Consider the following 18,135-nt stretch of genomic DNA (forward strand, 5'->3'; position numbering starts at 1 on the left):
TCTGTCATTTTTGTTGATTTTTTTAAAGTCAGTATATTACTACATAATATACAGTAGATTAACAGTATAATTTATATTTACTATACATTAATGCTGTCTAACCATATTGATTATATTAAATTACACCAAGATTCAGTAATAAGGGTTATCAAGAAAATGTTTGAATAAATGTAACCTTCAATGGAATACATAACGCACATGAATGCAAATATGCTCACTGATGTGTTCTTCAAGTACAGTGCAGATTTTATTTGATCCTACTATGAGATTCTTTTGGTTGAAAGACAGCAACGAATGCACTTCCCCATCATTTGCTTCATACATCAGAGAACAACAGCTCAGTTCTGTTTTCCGTTGGTTATCCAAGCATCAAGCGGCCAGCGGAACGAAAACATAAACGGAACATTCAACAAAACAGGAACTAGCACAACACGAGAAGTTCATCCAAACTGAACCAAAGCATGAACCAAACTGAACTTTTTTTATTCACATGATGCTAAAACTGAAACTGTTAACTTGACGTCCTTAAAACACACAAGCTATTTAAAGCTCTAGTGGTATCACAGGTCTCTAAATAGAAAGCATCCGTTTAGCACCATGAACCAAGTTTATAAAAAACGTTGCTTGTCTCCAATAATTAGTCAGTATGATTGTATTACATCCAACAACAAGTAACTGTCTTATTAAATTAAATAACCTACTGCAAATGACAATGGTAAAAAGAGTGGAAAAGAGATATTGTCAGTCCACTTCCTTTTTAATACCTATGAGTAATCCGCTGTTAAAAATGAAACACTGCAGCCCAGTACGATGGTAAACAAGTCAAACCTTGGACCACGTGAATGCATTCTTTTTAGATGAAGGACTCTGCTCTGTCAACACATTCACTGCTTTTCTGCTTAAGAGCACAAAACTTTGAGAAAATACAGCAGAATGTGATGAATAGATCAGATTTTGGCGGTCCGCTCAAAAGAAAAAAAATCCTAAAAGAAAGACTTGGGGAGACTGAGAGAGGACAAAAGGAAATGAGTGAGGGGGCGAAGGAGAAAGAAAACAGGACAGGGAACAGTCTGTACCTTCACACATTGCCAGGCAGACACATATTAACTCAGCCAACATTTAACTCCCATTTGAAGCAAGGCCCCTATTTTACACAGATGGTTAATATTCACTTTGCATCAGGATTATCCCTCAGATGTCAGACACTGTTCAGGACAACGGAGGACTAGATGAATAAGGGACTGAGAATGAGGGCCCGGTCATTCAGGGTGATTTCATGCCCTCGTAACAAACCCAAGTCCAGATTTTTCCTTCGATATGCATGTACTTGCACATTTTTGGAAACGGAAAAGTAAGAATAACTAGAGAATTCCGTTATACTATAATTTTTATTATCATCGTCATCATGTTAAACAACAGCACAGCTGCTGACTCATTCACATACGCACATATATATAAAACAGACACGCACGCACGCACACACACACATTTAGAGCAGTGGATTAGTATCCTTTTGCTACAATCCCCATGCAAAACAATGCAAGGTTTGTACGTACAAAAACGGCTTTGCACTTTAACCGTTAAATTGCTTCTGGCAGATAACATTCACACAACAACACTCAAATTCTCCAGGAGCAGAGTGTTATGACAAGTGCTTTATAATCTCTTCCGATACAAAAGTCACAGACTCAAATTTACAAAACAGGATTACTTTGCCCAAGAAGTGCAAAAATCTGGCATGTGCCAGTACAAGCCCTTTCAGAGGGCATTATCCACATAAAAGTTTTGCATAGTCTCAGCTCTCAATCATTCGGACTGTCATTGACTACATGACTGAGGTTTCGATCCGAGCACTGGCGCTGAGGACTCCCTTGTTAACCATAAACGCCTTTCCTTCAATGAAACATCTGAAGGTTAAGGAAAAGAAGACCAGACTGACTAAATGAAAAGGTTAGGTCAAATGTCACCCAAGTTGTCATAGATGATGTCTGGAGGCTGCATGGTAGGATGCCACGCATTCGGAGGCAACTGATGTCTAGATACTTTACTGTAAAGCTCCACACTGTTTCCCGCACCAGCACCTCTTCTGTCACTTTCCTTGTTGTTATGGCTGTTGCTACTGTTATTGTTGTTCAGGTTAGCACTGCCTTTAATTTGAGGCAGCGGAGGAGGGTCTTTCTTGGGGAGTGCTACTTTACCTGGTTTGGGTGCTGTGACAGGTTTGGGGCCTTTTGGTCTGGGCACTGGCACTGGTTGTTGAGCCACCTCGTGACCTTGAGGCTCCTCCATTCCCCTGGTTCTCCAGGGATGTGCTTCGTCATAAAGCATGATGATAGGCTGAGCAGATACGGCACGTCCCTCTGGCTCATCGTAGATGTGCTCTGTTGGACCTCCATCTGCAGGATACCTGCTTCGCCCATTGAGTCCCAATCCCACCGTCCTCTGCACCAAGTCCAAACTGATCTGATCATAGATGTCTGAATAGAATGGATCAGGCTTAATGCCTGGGAGGCGGCTAGCCCCATCGTCACCAGTGGGTCTGAGGCGTGGGTTAGGAGTGGGCATGACTTTAATACTGTCCACCGGGTCTGAGTATAAACAGTCTCCTGGACTGGGCTGGCGGACAGAGTCGGCAGGCTCCGAGTATAGACTCCCTTGGTCCTCCAAGAGGTTTTTGGACCCACGTGGCATGGGAGATCGCGGTGGGGTCCCACCAACGGGAGGTGGCGGCTCTGGAAGGCTTCGGCCCTTTAAATTTTTCCCATCGTTCTCCTTTTCTACTAAAGACACCATCCGGTGAGACCCAGGCTTGCTACCGCCAGAATCTCCGTCTGGTTCACGACTGCTTGCTTCTGAGATGGCAGCACGGATCTGCTGGAGAGCTGGGCAGTCAGAGTCTAATGATGGACAACTTTGATGTCGTTCTTCAGCTTGGGCTTTCTGCTCCCGAATGGATTTCTCAACAATGTGGAATATTTCATTTCCCTGCTTTGTCTCGAAGGTGAAGTTCCCTGGCCCAGATTCACATCTTCTCCCGGCTTCAAAAGAGAACATAACCTGCAGAGAATGTGACAAAGATTTAGGGATATTTTATTACTTTTGTTTTATTTATTTATTTATGCACATGGACATTCAACTTGCTTTTGAATGAACCTCCAATAGATGTCATCACGTTATTGTAATTTCAATATTATTTAAATATGTTTTAAATGTAAAGTCGGCAACAACAAAGCTCTAAAAGGATACAAAAATGAATGAAATTCAAGCGTGCAGGTTCTTCATCAGACAAAACGTCCTCTCATTATTATTTATATACTATTACAGATTTAATTATAAAGATTTTTATTAGATTGTGTTTTAGATTGATATATTTTATAGTAATTTTAGTAATTGTATCAGTAGTGTTTGTTCCATTTATATATTTTATTTAATAGAAGTACTAATAATTGCTAGTAACATGCATGCTAGTAAGCAACTAGTTAACATTGAAAATGGGTTGCTCCACTAAAGTGTTACAGTCTTTTCAACCATCATGACCTGCATTCATTTCACCACATTAGCTCTGCCTTCAACCCACTCATAAAGGAGAGAGGAAGGCCAGCTTCCTGTACCAAGGCAGTTTCTATAGTAATGACAGGAAGCAGAGTTGGAAACAACAGTGGCTTAAGTTCCTGCTTTATATGTCATCTGTAGCATGAGGCCAGCTGTTCGCAACTATGCTGTGTTAATGCAAACAGCCGTTAGATTAATTTAGACACACTGTAATCAGACTACATTATAAGGAGTGACTGTCTGAGAGCGGCATATTTACAAAGTCAAGGCTATGACTGAATGCAGTCAGCGTTGAATGTCATCTATCACCTGTTACCATCCCACAGAGGAAATTCAATCGGCATTAAATATCATGCAATTGATCACCGTTAGCGATTCACGTTGATTTTTATTGGTTTGAAACCCAAGTATGCTTTAATTGAGGACATTTCAAAAACAGAAGTGACTAAAACTCACCCTGTCTCTTCCGTAGCGCCGGAGAAGCTTGTAGGGCCACACTGAGTAAATCCTTTTTAGTCTTGGGGTCCTTCAGGATAAGGTTGTCCACATTAGCCCTGAGCCAGTAATTACCAGAGAGACCACAGCGCTCTGATGCTTCTGTCCTCTGGACACTCACCCAAAACTCATTAACTGCAAAACAGAACAGTTTCAACTGAAAGTGTGTATTTGATTTACATTTTACGCTATTACCAATGGTGAGGTATCATTTGTATGCCTCAATGACAAGAACAAAAAAAGCACGATAAAGAACAGAAAAATCGTATCAACTTTACAGCTGAAGTGCGTAAGTCTTGTCTCTTTATTGCAATCTCTATTTGAAACCTCCAATTACAGTTATGTGAGAAATGATCATCTTCACGAGGGTTCTGCATCAGCACCGATCCTCAGCGTGGCTGATTGCACCTAATCGCACCACTGCACCGGTGTGGACATTCATGGTACTTCGGGAATCACAGATTCTACGTCTTGTCAAGTACGATCCGAATAAGTAACATGTCTGCCACTTTTGTTCTGACCAACTGATGTTCTGGTACTTAACACTGTAACACTTAGCTTATATCACATTAAACCATGCTAATTGTTATTATTGTTATACTTTGTTCTCAAAATGTTAATGTCACCATTGCATGACTGTGTATAGTGTGTATTAGTGTTACCTGTAAACTACTGTTGACTAGGAGGGAATTGTCACAGAAGATGGACCTTTCTGGATTACAATGCACCACCAAAATGATCAATTTAAATACTCCAGCTGCTGTCAGAAAAGACCGGCAGCATCTCCACGTGTGATATAGCTTACTAACCAACCAGGACAACAAAATGTACTTTGCTGCACATGTGGAAAGAACAAATAGAACCAAATGCCATGCCTTGCACTACTACAGTACAGTACATACAGTATTTAAATGTGAATATAAACTGTAAAAGTAAAAATGGCTAACCTACTAAAAGAAGTAATCTGTACATATACTTTATAAATATTTTGGACATGTATTTTGGGTTTTGCATGTAAAAGTGTTACAAAGAATCTTCTAAGATCTTAGATCTTCTATTCATCAAAATATTACTCAAATGTATTTTTTCTTAAAGTAAAAAGTATTTTATGGTTTTATTAAAAGGTTAAATCTGATATTTCTACTGACTTCTTGACCTTGACACAGTCCTGAGGGTCTGGAGTCCTCTGTGATTTCATTTACATGTTGTGTGTTTGGTTCTGCATGTTGGTTGCCAAACAATAACTGAATTGGTGTACAAAAGTTTATCAAATATGATATTTATAAGATATTTTTTCTAAAAACCTCAAAGATGAAAGAACATTTTTTCTGTAATTCAAGTCTTTATGTCACTCCTTTCCGAGATACCAACAGGTTTATCAGTAACTAAAATGGAGTCAAAATATATGTAGCTACATTCCCCCAGGTGAGTAAGACAAAATTATTTATTTGCATACCACTTTTTACAATACACGTCATTTCAAAGCAGCTTTATAGCATTTATAATTTTAATACCTAAATGTCCACGTTTAACAGTCTAGGCTTGGCTGGTCATATAATTTACATCTGACAATATAAAGCCGAAATTTGTTCTATATAATTTATAACAATTTTGCGCGTGGCTTCTAAGTAAAACCGAAAGTTCTTTGAATCTCAGGAAATTAGCCAACGCTGGTCTTTATCAAATCACATGGCAGCAATCCACGATGTAAAAACAAAAGTACAACCAGGATGTTTTTCATATGATGGGTCCCGCATGCTATTTCCCTGCTAAGTTCAGCAAAGATATACTTCTGCTTATCAGAGACTACAGGCCAAGAGCTGATTACCCTACTTTCCTCTGCCTCTAAAAAATACTAAACCAGTTGCTCCATTCTAATCCTCTTTCATTTTCCTGTCTATCTTTGGATTGGATTTCAAATAAAACACCAGCAGACACTGGACGGGGCACCGACATGCGTTATACTAATATCCACCAGAAATGCTCTATACAAATGAGATCATTTAGTGCTAAGGCTGTGTTGCTGCAAGCCTTTTAAATGTCAGCTCCAACTCTGTTTGAGGAAGTCAGTGCTGCCCTTACTAAAAACAGAAGTGATCACAAACTATTTCCCTAGAAACACTTGAGAATGCACTGCAGGAGCAGGAGGTAGTTTGTGAGTGGACTTCTTGACTGTTTACCTAGCATTGCACTGGATGAAGTGAGTGCCAGCCTTAAAGGAGGGGGCAGAGGAAATGCTTGAGATTTTGCTCCACTTTCTGTCCTCCATTTCATTTCTTAGCTCTTTGCGCCGTTTACTCTGGGACTATTAAAATAAAATGAGTGTGACACAGCCGACTAGGTCTTTCTGGAAACGACAAAGTGCAACCACGTTCAAGAGCTCTAATATTTCAGACGTTATGACTAACATGAGCAAGGAATTTGCGTGCAGTCCATTTGCATCTGACAGAACATTTCTGACTACTCACTCAGAGCAGTATTGTGTGTCTAGGTGTGCATTAAAGTTCAGTCTAGCAATTGAATTGATTGTGGCTGTGACATCAAGTTCTACGCTGTATTAATGAATGTGCACTTGGACCTGTATAGCTCAAAAAAAACCCCAGCTGGCTCACACAAGTTGGTGGAAACACTTAAAAGCATGATTAAATTCATACTGTGCCACATGTTGCTTCTTACCTTCCTCTCTGGAGAAATAAATTAGATTTTCTGCCATTTGAAGCTCTTGCTGTCCATTTGAGTCAATACTAACAAGAGAACCAGTTCCTCCCTAAGACCAATAAAGACAGAAAGAAAGTGAGACAGAACGAGAGAGAGATGCAGATGTAGTATAGAGGCAGCTGTTTCCTTCCTTTTGGAAATTCTCAAGCCTTAATGGTTGAATCACATGAAGAAAAATCCAGGCTATATAAAATGCTAATTGTATTTTTATAATTATTTACTTATTGTGCTGGAATTATGCCCTCAAAGTGAACAAAACCGTTAAAAGTCCATGATGTCATCTTACCTGAAAAGCAATCTCGCACATCTTCTCCACCCACTCGTTGGTCACGTTTTCTCAGCTGCAAAGACATAAGTCTTGTCATTGGTCTCCACACAGAAGGCGGCCATGTTTTCTTTGGGACAGGTTTCAGTGACAGCAGGAAGTATGCTGATGCACTCAGACAGACGAATGATCTTCTTGTCCATTTTCTTAGTGCTAGGTTTATCAGTGGAGCTGCCCGAGCAATCATAAAACTCCAGCCGTGCAATGCCGTTTTGACTCGCAGGGTAGAGCACAAACCAGTTTTTCTTCCATTTCTACGAGAGAAGGAAAAGAGAACGTTTTTAATTTACGATGAATTCAACCGCTATTTACATTTGGGTCTAAAGATATCTGAAAATACATGGGTACTTGACAAATAAACACTGTCTTCAATGCATCTTCGTTCTTAGAGTTACAAATAGCATGAGAGAGGTTTATACTAAATGTTAAAGGTTTTTTTGGTTGCTGTCACACCATTGGACACATTGGCATTGTTGACATGTTGTCTCAGGTTGATAACCACGTTAAAGGTTCTTTGTGAATTGGAAAAATCACTCCATCCGTTTTCTTTTACTGTATCATGTAATCATTTATTGTTTTGTTTTTTGAGCCGGTCAAAATGTCAACTACACAATGGCTAATATGTGCTGGTTTCTCCAACGGTAACCTTAAAATCGATTTCACGATCACTTTCAAATCTGCCATCCAATCAACAAGATCAAGTCACGCACCCTGTTTCAATCATTTGTTTATGGAAGAAAACTCTTTAGACATATTTAGTTGTAGGCCGTAAAATCTCCGCAAGAAGAAAACCACATTTGTGTCACTTTCTTTATTTAGCATCTGGATCATAATGCTAAGGTCAACAAGAGGAACTTGACAATGACTTTAAAGCCCCTTCTCTTCCTCCAGATGGACAGCGAAAAGCTAATTCTGCAGCAAACAAAAGACATCTATGTGTATATGGGTGTGTGTGAGAGAGAGGAGGAGTGTGGGTCAGTTCCTCACATTGTTTGTAACATAACAAGAAAAAATAAAGACCATAAAAAAAGTTGATTCACTATTCATATGCAGATTGTTGTATTCACTGATGCAGTGTACACGTTTCCAAAGCCAGGCTAATACGTAAAATTTAAGAAAGCATTGTGACATCTTACAGGGGTCACGTTACATCAACAGCAGTCATAATTGACTTTTTTTTAAAAAACTAAAAACTTTTGGGTTTCTTTCTCCTTTCTGCTATCATTGAGAAACCTCTTTACATATAAAATAAGATTCATCCAAGTACAACTATTAAAATGCTCTCATTGTAGCTAAATATGAGATTCACCACGCAGTGTAGACAGATTCAGCGATAATGGAAATTTTGGCAAAAGAGCAGTACTTGCATTTAGCTAAAATGATTTATAGCTAAAGTTTTCAAAGGGAGCAATTTTAATAAAAATATGAATGTTTTTATTCTAAAAGGAAAAATGTGAATATATATACACACACACACGCACACACACACACGCGCACCTAGATGCATCAGTTTCTATGGGCCTTCTATGGGCCATCCGCCATATTGTAGCAGTTTGATTTGACGTCATTTACCATAGTAATCAATGAATATTTGAAAGATGCCACAGTCCTGCACTCAGTGGCTCTGTATGGTGAATGACATCAAGTTCACAGTTCCAGCATCACAGTTATGCACATTTTGACACGTAGCATGTATATCTGTTCATAGTTTCATAGTAAAATATTCAAAAGTAGCATTTGCTCATCATGTCTCTTCAAAACAGTTGGACAAAACTTCTAGAATCATTTTATGAGCGTCAGAGTTTATGTGGAATGGACTTTAATCTGTAACCTGATGAACATAAGTTTGCAGTAAGTGATTTGCTGTGAAACTCTGTGAAATGTTATACTTTCACTTTAATGGCGATCCAACCTCACCACAATTCTATTCACAAGTCTACATTCCTCAGTAGTAACTTTCAGCGTACTGAATAGGAGTCTTGTTGGTTCATTCAAGCGTCCATCTGCCTTAATCAAGCCCTTGTGCACAACAAGACAGTCATGAGAGTTCAACCATCAAGTGAAGGGTTAATGTTCTGCAAGTGACCGAATCCAAGGAGAAGCTGAAAGATAAAACAGTGTAATAAATCAGTGTATACATTTTAGACAGCATCCAACACCTGACCATTGCGCAATGCCAAAAGCTACTGTAGAGACAGCGGATGTCGTAATGCATGAGATCACCCAGCATGCACTGTTTCCTCCACACGCCGCAGGTGTTTGTGCATCCATGTTCCTTTTAAAAACTGCCCCTTTTATTTAACTTTGCACTCAGTGAGGACTGTACCAACACGACTAAACCAATACCTATGGATACAAACCTCGGTTTAACTAAACTCTACATGAAATAAATCATGCAGATCGCATCGCAGATCCCTTAAACCAATGCAAAACTTGGGGCTAAATTATTTATTACAAAGCATCTTTTTATAGCCATATAAGGCATCACTTGAAGAATGCGCAGTGCAGGATGGAAATTATACAAATGATCAGAAAGAAAGAAAGAGACTGATAACTTCCTTAAATCAGCAACCAAAAGTAATCTGAAAGTTCTGCTCTGCTGCATTTTGTGGCTTCGTGATTATGTAAAAGTATGTAACATACAGCTTATGTGAAAATATTGTAGCAGTAAAATACCTTTAACCTCAAAGTACTAGAAATTTAAAAAAAGTCTTCTAGCAAAGCATACAGATGTAAAACAGTAAACTGCACAGGGCATGCAGTGACTATCCTGTGAATATGTAGCTAATGTCACAAATGTGAATGATTCAGTAACTTCAAAGTTCATCCGTATATATATATATATATATATATATATATATATATATATATATATATATATATTTATATTTATATTTATATATATATATATATATATATATATATATATATATATATATATATATATATATATATTTATTTATTTATTTATTTATTTTCATAGATAAAACATTAACTTTATCTCTAACACGGCACCAAATTAATGATCCCTTCAGCAAATATTTAGTTATCGCCAAAAGGGTATTCTGACACATTTACATTTATGAAAATAGAAATGAACATGGACAATCTGGATCAAACTTCAACTGTTTTCCAAAGACCAGCATTAGAAAGGTTACATTCAACAGTATGAATTACATATTAATTCTCAAATAATTAGCAAAAGCTCAAACTCCTGAAGCTCTGTGAAATATAACTCTTTGTTCACGGCGGAAAATGCAAGAATTAGCAAGTGTTTGGTGGCTTGACGGACGCAGGTTAAAAAAACTCACATTGTGTATTCAGTACTGCTTCTTACAAGAGCAGCCTGGACAAACAGTGAATACCTAAGGCTTAAAATATTTACTTTAAATAAGTTAACGTTTCAATTTACCACAGCAACCCAACACTACAAGTTGCAATTCGAATGCGTCTTAAATTCTTCAGTTCTAAACATTCACTCACGCTTTTAACCCAACAAGTCCTTGGGTTTTTATTCTGGTCAAATGCTGTAAACGCATGTAGCACGCTCACTGAGGTGCATCGTGAACCAAAAATGTCTGTCCATCAATCACAAGAGCGATAGGGCTGTTAGATAAAGAGGAAGAGACTGTCAAACTCAAGACGTTGTTCTGTCGGTGGATGCAAAAACACCGTATCTCTAAAAACTTTGCACAGCCTTTCTTTCAAACATATCATTGTTTGATTGTTGAAAAAACTACAACCTGCACTATACAATAAAGCAACTAAATTCATTAGTGCTTAACATTTCTTGTACGCTATGTCTTTGATTATTTATTAAACAGAGTACTCGGTTACTAAACCTTGGGCCGTGGGAAACAGTCATGAGCCTATGGCTGTAAAAAGTAACATGCTTTTTCCAGCCTCCAGCGAAACTATCCAAACTCATTTGACTTTCATCACCGAACAAAACTCTACAACAGCAATGAAGGCCATTTTAGGGTTTCCTAAAGTGCAACCTTGTTTTTTTTTTTAATGATGCCAGGGACCGCTTGCATGCTTGACCTCAATAGAACATCTCCTCCACAACATCTCTCGCTCACTCTGTTGCATTTGTTATGTTGGTCATATTTAATCAGTTTCAGCTGCAAGTATAGAACAATTTATCTTTCAGGCCTTCATGTAAAACGTTCTCCCAGCGTGAGTCTGCCCATCACACCGCGAGTCTGTCTTCAGCCTCCGAGCTCCTAAAGAAGTGTCATAACGCACACAAGATTATTTTTAGCCGCGTTACTGTTGACGAGATATCTTGTACTTGCTATTAAACTATGCCAAAACCTTCACGGGCCCCCGATCTGAGCGAAACCTACGCGAATGAACGGCGGCATTAAAGTCCATTAACGCTAGATTTGAATTTGCGCTGTGGCCTCAGGGCGAAGACATGTAGCTGTGCTCGTAATTTGCTTACTTCCACATAACAAAGAACTTTCAGACAGAGGCAGACAGAGGAAGTGAACGATAAATTAATGACGAGCCGCGGCCCCGGCAAAATGTTTGATCCAACGCAGGTCTGACTGAAGACATGTGACTCTAAAGAATGACAAAAATACATGCCTCGCTTATTCAATCGAGAGAGAAAACAAACAGAAGCTTCTGTGGTCATGCGTCTGTGATGCAGCATTTTCCACTGCACATGGACGCTCAAGAGAGTGGAAATCATTTGGACATGTAACCTGCTCTTGGTTAGATATCACTCACGAGAAAGAAAAGCTTGTTTGTCCGGTCTTAACTCTGTGTTTATGTTGTTAGTGGCACAAAAGCACAGAATACGCACGCTGAGAGCTTATTCACTCATTCATGTGACCATCTCATGCTGCAGAGGAGGAAGAGGAGTCTTTAAATGTTACGTTTATATTTAAATCATTAATCATTTTTGGTAGATGTTGTAGGACTCTCTGTACGATTGGATACATTTTCACTGTAAGTTCTATAAATTTGGAATTTTTAAAAAATTAAATATTAAATCATTCATGCATGCGTCTATGTAAATATGTATGTGCATCTTAAATTATGTCATTAATATGCTGATATTTTTAGGGGGAGGATGCATTCAGCGTTCATTTTTATTGTATTTCTCACTTTAAAAATAAGCAGTCATGCAATTAAGTTTCAGTATATTGTCATGTGACATAATCACAACACTTCATCAGACTCTCATGACTGTGTGTCAAGGTCATTATTTATTTATTTCATGTCACATGATATCTTGGTAGTAATGTTTCAGACGTAAGATAATAGATAATAAAAATTAGGTTACATTTGTTATAACCATACTTTCAGCTTAAAGAAATACCTGATATGTGCATTGCAGCCTTGCACGTTTCCGTGTATTAAAGGTGCTAGAAAAGCATTGCATTTTAATTTATGGGTTTTTTTTTTTACTTAATGGTTACACCATATGCCATTACCGAGTCACTAAATAAAACTAGTGACAAAATATAGAACTTTTTTCAAACGTGAATACGAAGATGACATATCTAAGACTTGGCACATGCGTTTTGTAAGATCCTCCAGTTTATTATGTCACGCATCTTGATCTGTCAAAGCCTCTTCAATAAAACCCTACAAGCACTTACCTTTCCAAACTTCTGATGCTGGACGTACAGTTGTCCCTCCTTAACGTGAGTGTCCATTTTCAAAATGCTCTCTCGCTCTCACAGCAAGATCAACGATTATTATATAGTTCTCAATCTTTCGACTTTTTCCGATTTCCTACCGCGCGAACTTCCGCTTGGCTAAGTTTTACTTTCAGGGGCGTTTCGACGGGAATTCATTAAGACTCTTCTAGAAGTCAAAGTGATGTTTGGAGGGAAAAGGAGAATTGTTAGAACGAAAAGTTTTCATGCTGCTGGTCCTGGCTTTTGAGACGCTGCTCTGTTGCTGATCTCTCTCTCTCTCTCTCACAGAGAGGAAGCGCGCGCCCACAGTCTTTCCTCCCACCTCCTCCTCAGCCCAAACACAGGCAAAGCGTGACGCCTCAAACCTTTTCACTTGAAATTATAACACTTTTTCTAAATACATGATATCATATTAGTGAGAAATAACAAGACAGGTGCAGTCACCGAATGTACGTCCATTCATTTAGTCTGTAATTGCATCCATTATGTAGTTTTTCCCACATTAGCAAAACATTTAGCATTGCGTTAATTATGGTTCTATTAGTGTTCTTCGTCTTTTTATTTTGGAAAGGATTCATTCATTGGGCTGTTTCTCATATTTCTCATTTTCTTTCATCCTCGATCTTGTACTCTACATACTTTGCAAACATAAACATTTGGTTTTCCGTTAGAAAAAAATTTAATTGTGAAAAAAAAAATGGAAAGGGTATGAAGTATAATGGGTTGAAGAAATAGGTTTTTAGGCGTAAAGTTATTAAATCAGAAAGTAGAGTAAATAAGTAAAATGCAGTGAATAAATAGCGAGACCTGGATGATTCTGAGAGTGAATCATCTGCACTACTAAGATAAAGTTGGTGTCTGTGATTCAGAGATTTCTGCAAAACTTTATACAACCGCATATCAGCAATTTGTGGTGGTGCGTTTTCATTGTAAAATATTATTTCATCCTCAGACGGACATGTCATGTGGGTCAGCAAAGAGTGAATCACAAACGCAGTGGGAGGCAAAGGAAGTAACAGAATCACTGCTCACTGACACAAAAAGTCAGCTTGACATTCACGTTAGACTTTCCGCTGTCGTTTTCCGTTATTGTTTTGATTTTAATTATTCTTATTAATATTATTATTTTCTTTAAAAATATTTCATATTATATAACAGTATTTTTAGTTTGTTGTTGCGGTTTTTAAGGATGAAAATGGCGATAATTAATAATAGTTAATAAAAATTAATAGTAAATCTAGTCACGTGATCTACATTCGTTTAGTCATGCTGCCATCTGCCGATCAGAATGTGTAATGCTTGCGTGTATGTTTATTTTATTTTTAGATATATTTTGATTTTATAGTTTAAATGTTTCAAATTATTTGTTTTTACAAACAAAGAATTCTTGTAATAATGTGTAAAAATTTAATAAAATATCATAAAAACGAATCACATTATCTTATCTCCTTTTAAATATGGACGGATGATAAAAATGGGTGTGAATCGAGATTTTATGTGAATTTGAGTAATAAAACTGCTTTTCTGTCAAAGTCCGTGTGTCGTTCACTGAAAGACGACTCTAAGCAGCTGACTGAGTCTGGTCATGTGACTAAAGAGGAAGCAGGCGAGATGAGCGCGGTCTACGGAGGAGTGGAGGGTGAGTTTATAACAAAAAACATTATTATTAAAGAAATTTATAATGCATAATTTAATGACATTTCAGTATATACACGCTTATCGAAATCCATATTTCCGTAAACGTTTCGCTGTAAGCGCGTGCCTCATGGCGGCTTGAGAGAAAGTAAGTGGCTTGAAATGAAAGCTTCCCAATACTCTGCTCTCTTCCAGCGGCGGGACGCATTCTACAGCAGTACTGCTTTCTGCTGAGGGAAACATCCTCGCTGAGACAGATGGGCCGTGTACCAATCACTGGGTGAGACCGATAAACGTACTTTAATATGTGTTTGTGTGTACGTAAGAGTGTATGTTCGTGTAACTCTTTTTCTATTGGTTTATAGCTGGTTGGTGTTGATAATTGTATTAATGGAATCAATGACATGGTCCAGAGGGCTAAAATCAAGGCAGGGCTGGACCCAAACACACCGGTTCGTTCACTGGTGAGGCTTTTCATCTGTCAGTCATCCTCAACATTCACCTTCATCCGCTTGCTATAAAGCCGTGCACATTGTGTGCTGACAGGGTATGTCTTTGAGTGGAGGAGAGCAGAAAGCTGCTATCCAGAAGCTGATCGATGACATGAGGGAGCGATACCCCAAGCTGAGCCAAACTTACTTCATTACAACAGACGCCATCGGCGCTATGGCTACCGCCAGCGACTGTGGTTGGTGCAGTGTTTTTGCAACTGTCTTTGGTATCTAATGGGTATCTAATTTGGTATCTGAATGTTTTTGTCACAGGAGGTATAGTGGTGATATCAGGCACTGGGTCGAACTGTAAGCTTGTCAATCCAGACGGGGCACAAGTTGGCTGTGGGGGTTGGGGTCACATGATGGGAGACGAAGGCTCAGGTAATAGTACGGAAAGAGAAACTGATAGGCATAACAGCGCTGTGATCACACACACCCAGTCTTATCTTAAAAAGATGTTATCTTATCTTACAAAGGCTTCGTCCCATCAGCTGCTTAGGTCGTGAATCATTATTTTGTCACTAAAAAAGTGCTCTGGTAAGAACTCTGGCCCTCTAAACACTGGATAACTGATCTTATTTTATTGTGATCGCTAATGAAGTAAAAAGTTTTTTAGAATTGTATTTATTATGTGATGGCAAAAGCTATATTTTTAGCAGCCATTACTCCAGTCTTCTTTGTGACATACATCATAAATCATTACAATATGCTTAGTAACATTTCTAGCTGTAAGTATTGAAAACAGCGCTGCTTTTTGTGTGTGAAAATAATCTTTGGCATGGAATCTTTGATGCAAGTTCAGAAACAAAAGTATTTCATTGAATAGAATTCTTTACTGTCACTGTATCAAATGAACGTGTCTTTACCAAAAAAAAAAAAGTATTCATTTGTTTCCCAGACTTTTAGTGTACATTCACGTGACTTTAATGAAGCATTTTCACTTTATCTGTTGTCAAACTATCTGTATTGACTATTTCTGCTCTGATCCCCGATGTTAATACTAGGCGTGAAAGCTTTTACATTCTCTCTGTCTGTCTTTCTGTAGCATATTGGATTTCTCACTTGGCTATAAAAGCGGTTTTGATGCCAGTGATAACCTCTAAATCGCACCCCCTCATGACATCACCTATGTGAAGAAGGCCATGGAAGAGTATTTCCAGGTTAGGAATCACTGTTCTTTGGATTTCATCTTCTGCTTTATCTGATACCTGAATAGAAGCGATAGCACATTGTTTATTGTTTTTTTTGTTCATCCCCAGGTATCGGATTTGATGGGAATGCTTCCTCATTTGTACAGAAACTTTCAGAAGTCACATTTTGCAGGGTTCTGTAGGAAATTAGCTGAAGGTTTGCTTCAAATGTGTGCTGTGAGGTTGTGTGCATGTTAATACCACACATTATGACTTTTTGTGATTTTTATTTTTTATTTTTTTGTGCATCAGGTGGCAATGCTGGTGATGCTCTATGCCAACACGTGTTCGCAGAAGCTGGAAAAGTGCTTGCACGCCACATTGTAGCTGTCCTTCCTAAAGTACATAAGGTAAAAACAAACTCACTCCCAGCCTCCATCACTCCGTTTCTTGTTTTATTTCACCGTTTTCATTTCTTGGTCATTTAGGATCTGTTTTGTGGTGAGCTGGGCTTGCCTGTTCTGTGTGTCGGTTCTGTGTGGCACAGCTGGGATCTGATGAAAGCCGGTGAGTTCAGCTTCCCGTGTTGAATTTCACAAGAGACAGATTAGTTCAAATTAGTGATGCAGAAATGATGTAGTAATAAACAAAAATAAGGGCTGGTCATTTTTCTTCTTTAAAATGTACGCTGTACAGTATGAAAAATATAGTGTAAGTATAATGTAAAATATGAAAAATATCAATATGAAAAAATAATTATATATTATAGCACAATATATGGGGAACACTACAATAAATATTTTTTAAAATATATATTTATTTATTTATTTGTCGTATGTACACAGGTCTTGTTTCTGGACCAAACAAGACAGATGTGTTAAAGGCCACATTAACATAAGAGCTTTTAAAATCATAATCTTGGTTATGTCAATACGGAAATCATGATTATGTAACAAAATTTTAAGTATAATTCAGTCAAAAAACTCTAAAGTCATATGAATTATATAAATAAAATATTAATTATATAAAAACAATTAATACAAATATATTAAATTAAATATGTCGTTGCAGCGCGCTTTGAAAAAATACTAAGGGAAGAGTGAAAGCTGAGAAAGGAGTGCGCTGGATTCATAACAAAATATAAATTGAAAATGCAGTTATATTTATTATCTTGTATTCATAGTCTTTGGAATCCAAAATCTTTATTGCAAATAGTATTTGATTAATTGCACAGCTTAGATTCATTGTGATGTGGATGTGGTATTTTGTGCTGCAGGTTTCACTCAGGTCCTCTCAGAAGCTCATGGTTCCAGTCACTTCCTAAAGTACAGTCTGCTTACTCTCCGTCAGTCGTCTGCTCTGGGTGGAGCCAAAATGGGGGCCCAGAATGCAGGAGCCAGCCTTCCTCTGGACTACTCAGCCAACGTCAACGTGTTTTTCAGCCATACCTTCAGTCAGTGATTTGGAAGAGACGGACCTTTGAGCTTGAATTGAGAACTTCCTGTTTTTAAACCGTTAGAGATGCGGTTCAAGATTTTCCTTTTGTTTGTGGTGTTTCTCAAAACTCCTATCATATTAAACAACAATCAAACCGTACATTTGGGGAGAAAAAAACTTTTGTAATTTTTGGTATTTTTTTAATGTTATCAAATATTTTCTTTAAATAAACATTGCAAAACATAAAAAAAAAAATTTATATAGTTTTTATATTGTTATTTTAAATTTGGTGCTGCAATGAAATGATAGTTTCTTTTGTGTTCTGTTAGTCTTGTGGATGAAGAAAGATTGTTTACAGGGTAATGTCTAAAACACTTTGTATCTCCCAATTGCTCAAAAAAAGCTTAAAATAGCTTTGTCTCCATTTAGGAGCGTTACTACTAACTGATGAGCTACCTGATTAATAGATTTAGTTTATACACCCCACCCTTCCTCATTACAACATCCTGTGTGCAAACAGTAGTCAAAGGCCCACCTCTATTTGTCCTTTACAGAAGTACTGACACAAGATCGTGTGGATTGTCAACAGATGTGTTTTAGGTATTTTTTCCATCTAATTTTTTGTATTATTGAAATGACACACCCCCGTTAGAATTTGAAAAAGTCCCTGGACATGGCTGTCTGTTTACAGT

General features: G+C 37.9%; 2 protein-coding genes across 2 annotated transcripts; one reads left to right on the forward strand and one right to left on the reverse strand.

Moving 5' to 3' along the window:
• Positions 1 to 1,637: 1,637 nt before the first annotated feature.
• On the reverse strand, positions 1,638 to 13,090 carry LOC122348102 (docking protein 1-like). Its single transcript, XM_043243367.1, is given in 7 exon segments — positions 1,638 to 3,057; positions 4,009 to 4,050; positions 4,052 to 4,182; positions 6,724 to 6,814; positions 7,052 to 7,098; positions 7,101 to 7,344; positions 12,706 to 13,090. Coding segments are annotated over 7 exon segments (1,713 nt in total). The 5' UTR covers positions 12,763 to 13,090; the 3' UTR covers positions 1,638 to 1,956.
• Positions 13,091 to 14,582: 1,492 nt separating this feature from the next.
• LOC122348106 (N-acetyl-D-glucosamine kinase-like) lies at positions 14,583 to 17,522 on the forward strand. Its single transcript, XM_043243370.1, is given in 10 exon segments — positions 14,583 to 14,662; positions 14,748 to 14,846; positions 14,929 to 15,070; positions 15,147 to 15,257; positions 15,922 to 15,951; positions 15,954 to 16,036; positions 16,136 to 16,223; positions 16,319 to 16,416; positions 16,495 to 16,573; positions 17,283 to 17,522. Coding segments are annotated over 9 exon segments (876 nt in total). The 5' UTR covers positions 14,583 to 14,662; positions 14,748 to 14,786; the 3' UTR covers positions 17,468 to 17,522.
• Positions 17,523 to 18,135: the final 613 nt, after the last annotated feature.

The sequence above is a fragment of the Puntigrus tetrazona genome, chromosome 7, assembly GCF_018831695.1.
Source record: "Puntigrus tetrazona isolate hp1 chromosome 7, ASM1883169v1, whole genome shotgun sequence".
NCBI lineage: Eukaryota > Metazoa > Chordata > Actinopteri > Cypriniformes > Cyprinidae > Puntigrus > Puntigrus tetrazona.